The sequence below is a fragment of the Capricornis sumatraensis genome, chromosome 1 (genome assembly GCF_032405125.1).
Source record: "Capricornis sumatraensis isolate serow.1 chromosome 1, serow.2, whole genome shotgun sequence".
NCBI lineage: Eukaryota > Metazoa > Chordata > Mammalia > Artiodactyla > Bovidae > Capricornis > Capricornis sumatraensis.
In genome coordinates this window covers 111,597,478-111,604,650 of record NC_091069.1, presented here as the reverse complement: position 1 = coordinate 111,604,650, position 7,173 = coordinate 111,597,478, and the positions used below count along the sequence as shown (strand labels likewise).

Here is a 7,173-nt window from a genome sequence, read left to right as displayed (position 1 = left end):
AAATGGTAAAGGTGTGAAAACAGAGTATCTTTAATGAAAAATGAATTTAGATATATTTTACCAAAAGCAATTGCTCAAAAATTGTTTATATTCAATCATACAATACTAACATGGATTACATGAATAACTTTATAATTTTTGGATTCATGCAATTTAATCATAAAAGATCTAATGTTGTATGGTAGTCTAAGACTCAGTAGTCATTGTTTGAATATCCCTCCTTGTTATAAATAATGCAGGAATTACACACTGTGCCTTATAAGACCATGTTTTGAATAGACAAGCAATTTAGAATTTCTCAGAAGCCAGAAGACCAGTATCTTCCATAGCAGTATGGACAATAGCAGGTATATACACAGCCACCATAGCCACATCCATAGCAACATCCCAGGCCACCATAGCCAGAGCCTAGGCCACCATAGTAGTTGTTGTAGAAGCTCATGATGTGAGGAGAAGCCTCAGTTGAAGAACAGATTTTGTTTCAAGAGTTTTAAGTTGACAATTTGCACAGCACCTTGTACACCAACTAAGTGGTATGTGGGGCAACCACAGTCACTGTTGCACTCATATTTCAAGCTAATTAGCATTAAAACCATCTCAAGAACTCTTCATAACCAGTATATCCAAAACAAGACAACTGTGCTGTGTGTCAAGATGCCTATCATGAAACCATATGCTTTTAACAAAAGATTTTTTTCTAATTCAATGGCTTATTTCAGGTTTCAAGTTCTAATTATGTTGCTAGACATCATGAGATTATGTAACCAACACAGATTCTACATGTTAAAAATTAGTTTCATTTAATAATACCCTCCTTCTATCTGCATACACACAGATATACTTGGGAACAAAAACAAAACATACTTGGGAACAAAAGTATGGCTTCACAGTGGTAAGAACAATGGAAAAGTTGTGGAGGAGACTTGGAAAAAGACATATGGAAGATGTAGATAAGACAAGTTCATTTCTAAATCCTTGAGTGATTAATATATTTTATTACTTTTTGTGGGCAATATTATTCACTTTGATTTATACTTCATATGAAAAAGGCCATGGTAGAATCCCTGAAGTTTAAAGCCATGAACCATAATTATGTAGAAATAGAAATACTTATTCTATCACTACTTTGAGATCAAAAATCTGTTCCAGAGACTTTCAAATGTTTACTGATATTATGAAACTCCTCCTACACCCAATATAATACCCAATCTCTTCTGATATCTTGGCTTAAACATATAACTTCAGCTTTTTTATGAGCAAACAGACAAACTAAAATTGAAGAATGAACTACAAGACATTTGGCTCTTTGAATCTGTCAGTATCATAAAATAAAGACTGAAAAGCTCTCACCAATTGGAGGAGATGAAAGAAATAAGATCACCAAAAGCCATGTAGGAACTGGGACTGGATCCTGGAGCAGAAAACAGACAATAATGGTAAAAATGTGAAATTCAAGTAAAATATGTAGATTACTTAAGAATATTGTACCAGGTTAATTTCCTAATTTTGTACTTGGTTATTAAAGATATTACCATAGGTATAACTGGGTAAAGGGTATATTTTTGCTACTTTTGATAACTAAAATTATTTCAAAATAGAAAAGTGACAAAGAATTTTTAGATGTCCCAGATTATATTGATTTGGAAATTTGTTAATTCTATTGTACATAAAGCTCTTGAGTATTAGTTGTATGTTAGGGATTGTTATGAGCAAAATGGATGGTGCAATGAACAGGACAGACAAGATACATTTCATTGTGGATCTTACTCTCTGGACTGAGCATCAGCAGAAAATAGAGGCAGATATTTGAAAGCAAATTCTTAAGGTGAATGAGATCATTTCTGATAGGGTTAAGTCTATTTAAATAATGAGGCAAGGAAAGGGGTAAGGTAAATCTAAGAACTCTTGGTAAGAGAGTTTCCAGATTAGATGGTCAGTTCAGTTCAGTTCAGTTGCTCAGTTATGTCTGACTCTGTGGCTCCATGGACTGCAGCATGCCAGGCCTCCCTGTCCATCACCAACTTCCAGAGTTTACTGAAACTCATGTCCATTGATGGAGAAGGCAATGGCACCCCACTCCAGTACTCTTGCCTGGAGAGTCCCCTGGATAGAGGAGCCTGGTGGGCTGCAGTCCACGGGGTCGCTAAGAGTTGGACACGACTGAGTGACTTCACTTTCACTTTTCACTTTCATGCATTGGAGAAGGAAATGGCAACCCACTGCAGTGTTCTTGCCTAGAGAATCCCAGGGATGAGGGAGCCTGGTGGGCTGCCGTCTATGGGGTCACACAGAGTCGGACACTACCGAAGCAACTTAGCAGCAGCAGCATGTCCATCGAATCGGCGAAGCCATCCAACCATCTCATGCTCTCTCGTCTCCTTCTCTTCCTGCCTTCAATTTTTGCCAGCATCAGGGTCTTTTCAAATGAGTCAACTCTTCCCATCAGGTGGCCAAAGTATTGGAGTTTCAGCTTCAACATCAGTCCTTCCAGTGAATATTCAGGACTGATTTCCTTTAGGATGGACTGGTTGGATCTCCTTTCAGTCCAAGGGACTCTCAAGAGTCTTCTCCAACACAACAGTTTAAAAACATCAGTTCTTCAGTGTTCAGCTTTCTTTATAGTCCAAAATCCATACATGACTACTGGAAAAACCAGTCAGGGAAATCCTATTGGAAAGATCCAAGGGAAGAGAAGATTCTAGCCTTTTGCTATTATTTGCAGAGGATCAGTGACCCAAAGGCAGAGATTTTAAGCTGGAAACAAACTTGGTACATCTGAACAGAAGAAAGGTTGTTAACTTATGCATACTCTATGGAGAAGAGTGCCCTCGAGACTAAAACAGGGCAGATCATAAAGGCTGTGCTTTCTGTGGTTCGGGTTTACAGATACAGCAAATACAGGCACTGGACACCCAGATACATTTAATTTTCAGATAAATTATTTTTTGTACATACATATACTGTGTGATACCTGGGAAATTCAATATTCTGAGGTTTAATAATTTAAAATTCAAATTTAAATGGTGCCTGGTATAGTCTAGCAACCTTAATGCAGAAAGACATGAATGGATAAACCATTGGGAGAGGTCTAACCTGACTTAGGTCTTACATGCTTTAAAATGTAGCAAAAAAACAAAGGGGCTTTGAGGGTATGAAGAAACAGGAACTCATTTTCATTCTGTTAAATTACGATGACCATTAACAATCAAAGGAGATGTCAAGAGATCATTTGAATATATACCAGAACTGAAAATGTCAATTGAGATTAATTGGCTAAAGTAACATTTCCAGTTATGCACGCAAAGAGAATTTAAATAGAAACTATAAAAGGAGCAAACAGCTAACTGGGCACCTTCATATTTGAGAAAAAAATAGTCTGAAAAAGTAAAAAGAGAAAGGATATGGAAAAGGAGCAATTGGGTATACTGCAATTGAACCAGATGTGAGTGGTAGGGTATAAGTAAGGGTTGGAGAGTGCTTTAGGAATGAAAAGGTAAGTTGGTGAACCCGAATGCTACTCAGAGACAGTAAAAAGAAGTGGACCAAGAAAATAAGGGATAAAGAGAATAAAGAACAACCATAGAAATATTGATTTATGGGATATTTTGCCAAGAAGTAGAACAAAATAGGATATCAGCAGGAAAGGACTGAGGAGAGAAAGAGGGCTTTTTATCTGTTTTTGATTTTGAGATGTACTTAAGAACAGAATATAGTACAGAAAATTACACCAGGAAAAAAAAAATTTAAGAGGAATCCCATAGAGTACAATGCTCTCTGTTGTGACTAGAGAGAAAGGAACTCAGTGCTATTAAAGAAACAAATTAAATCCAGGAATTAAACTCTATGAAGAAGCAATACAGTAGTTGTTATTGGGGACATTATTTTGTCCAAAATAACGATGTCTTTTGTAACCACTTTAGTCAAATACCTTCCTTTTAAAAAAGTTAATTGTATTTTTTAAAAAACTGAGAGACAATTTTAGTCATACCAATTTCAGATGATGTTTTAAGAACTTAGATAACCTAGAGAAAGACTGATCATCATTCTATTTTAATGAGCTTTTTCTGGAAACTTATTTTGTTATATCTCAATTGACTCTGCATTGTCATAGTTGAGGTTACATTAATCATTTGTTCAGGAAATTTGAAAATGATATAGTAAAGATGTTTTGTAATACCAATATCTCAACCCAGCAAAAGGTGAACAAAAGTCACTCTCAATTCAGTTCAGCTAAGTCTCTCAGTTGTGTCTGACTCTTTGTGACCCCATGAATCGCAGCACGCCAGGCCTCCCTGTCCATCACCAACTCCCAGAGTTCACTCAAACTCACGTCCATCAAGTTGGTGATGCCATCCAGTCATCTCATCCTCAGTTGTCCCCTTCTCCTCCTGCCCCCAATCCCTCCCAGCATCAGAGACTTTTCCAATGCGTCAACTCTTCACATGAGGTGGCCAAAGTACTGGAGCTTCAGGTTCAGCATCAGTCCTTCCAATGAACACCCAGGACCGATCTTCAGAATGGACTGGTTGGATCTCCTTGCAGTCCAAGGGACTCTCAAGAGTCTTCTCCAACACCACAGGTCAAAAGCATCAATTTTTTGGCTCTCAGCCTTCTTCACAGTCCAACTCTCACATCCATCCATGACCACTGGAAAAACCATAGCCTTGACTAGATGGACCTTTGTTGGCAAAGGAATGTCTCTGCTTTTGAATATGCTATCTAGGTTGGTCATAACTTTCCTTCCAAGGAGTAAGTGTCTTTTAATTTCATGGCTGCAATCACTATCTGCAGTGATTTTGGAGCCCCCAAAAATAAAGTCTGACACTGTTTCCACTGTTTCCCCATCTATTTCCCATGAAGTGTTGGGACCAGATGCCATGATCTTCATTTTCTGAATGTCGAGCTTTAAGCCAACTTTTCACTCTCCTCCTTCACTTTCATCAAGAGGCTTTTTAGTTCCTCTTCCCTTTCTGCCATAAGGGTGGTATCATCTGCATATCTAATGTATTGATATTTCTCCCGGCAATCTTGATTCCAGCTTGTGCTTCTTCCAGCCCAGCATTTCTCATGATGTACTCTGCATATAAGTTAAATAAGCAGGGTGACAATATATAGCTTTGACATACTCCTTTTCCTATTTGGAACCAGTCTGTTGTTCCATGCCCAGTTCTAACTGTTGCTTCCTGACCTGCATATAGGTTTCTCAAGAGGCAGGTCAGGTGGTCTGATATTCCCATCTCTTGAAGAACTTTCCACAGTTTATTGTGATCCACACAGTCAAAGGCTTTGGAATAGTCAATAAAGCATAAATAGATGTTTTTCTGGAACTCTCTTGCTTTTTTGATGATCCAATGGATGTTGGCAATTTGATCTCTGGTTCCTCTGCCTTTTCTAAAACCAGCTTGAACATCTGGAAATTCACGGTTCATGTATTGCTGAAGCCTGGCTTGGAGAATTTTGAGCATTACTTTACTAGAGTCAGATGAGGGCAATTTTGTGGTAGTTTAATACTATGTCTATTTTACATAAGTGAGCCTACCAAATATACACATGGAAACAACATTCAAAAACACATCTTGAATGAATGATAATTGTGTTTGGCTAGACTCTTAGTATAAAAACACTCCATTTTACTAAGAAGCATTTCTGACTCATTAAATGTACTTCTCAAGAATAAGAATGTTTTAAAAAAATCTCATGGTTTTATTCTTTTCATCTCCAGAGGAGATTTTACTAAAATACAGGGTGTGTCCAATATCTTATACTCTCTGTCCTTGCCTAAATTTATGAGAGGATTATAAAAATAATATATTGACTCAGAAATATCATTTGAATAATAGAAATCCACTGATAGATTACACATAGATGATGGATCATGTTACCTCCCAATGCACATCCTTTTAAGGATACAAAGTACAGTTTAACTATAATAAGAAACTTTTCTCACTTTTCTTGTGCCCCCCAATGGGAGGAATTTTCACACTAATTTTAATTAAGTGAGCAATAATACTAGGTATATGCAAGGGAACTCAGTATGACTGGTTCAAAACAAATTTAATAATTGAACACATTGATGGCACCCCACTCCAGTACCGTTGCCTGGAAAATCCCATGGATGGAGGAGCCTGGTAGGCTGCAGTTCATGGGGTCACTAAGATCGGACGTGACTGAGCGACTTCACTTTCATGTTTCACTTTCATGCATTGGAGAAGGAAATGGCAACGCACTCCAGTGTTCTTGCCTGGAGAATCCCAGGGCTCGGGGAGCCTGGTGCACTGCCATCTCTGGGGTCGCACAGAGTCGGACATGACTGAAGAGACTTAGCAGCAGCAGTAGCAGCATGTTGATTAGGCACTTGGTTTAGCACATTAATAAACACAAATATGTTAGTATATTGGATATTTTCTTAGAATATAAATCTAATACTAATGAACAAACTAATTTGTATAACTGTATATTCAATTTAGAAAAACAAGTGGAGAAATCAGATTTCAAGAAATAACTCCTTTTTGCAGTCCTACAATAGAAATTGAGCATAAATGTGAATTAGTCATTGGCATAGACAGAAAAATATAATACATTTTGTTCAGACTTGGTTTACTGGAAACTTTAACTGGTTGAATTATGATCAACATCATGGGAAAAAAAGATACATTATAGTTTCAATATAGGAAAGAAACTGAATCACTGAAGAGGAAAATTTGGATCAAGAAGATAAGAATCTTTGAGTAAAAAGAAGTTGTTAGTCTTAAGAAAAAAAATTTAACGTTTGGTGAAACAAACTGAGGTCAAGAGCAAATAAGATTAAGACCAACAAATAGATTTCTCACTATACTGAAGGTGCTAGGTGGTTAAAATGAAATGTGTGATCTGGGACAGGACTGTGTAGGTGTGAGTCTGCATCTCCTCTCATTCAACTCCTTAATTGGATAAGAGGAATCTAAACTGAGATGTCAACACAGCAAGCCTGCTGAATTTCTCTGAGGTTTCATCTTTGGTTGTGAACAACAAGCTAATTAGTCCAGTCATAAAGTTAGCCAATGGCATGAAGGTGTGGTGGGTCACACCCACATTGAGGGCATATAAAAGGCCCTCTGCAGGGAGAAATGTCCACACTCAAGTGACACTTTTACTCTCCTTCTCTATCCGAGAACAACTTCAACAACCAACACC

At 37.5% G+C, this 7,173-nt stretch overlaps 1 protein-coding gene across 1 annotated transcript; it reads right to left on the bottom strand.

Moving 5' to 3' along the window:
- Nucleotides 1–298: 298 nt before the first annotated feature.
- Nucleotides 299–442, bottom strand: LOC138085375 (keratin-associated protein 22-1-like). Its single transcript, XM_068979753.1, has one exon. The coding sequence runs from the start codon at nt 440–442 to the stop codon at nt 299–301; it is 144 nt and encodes a 47-aa protein (XP_068835854.1).
- Between the last annotated feature and the right edge of the window lie 6,731 nt (nt 443–7,173).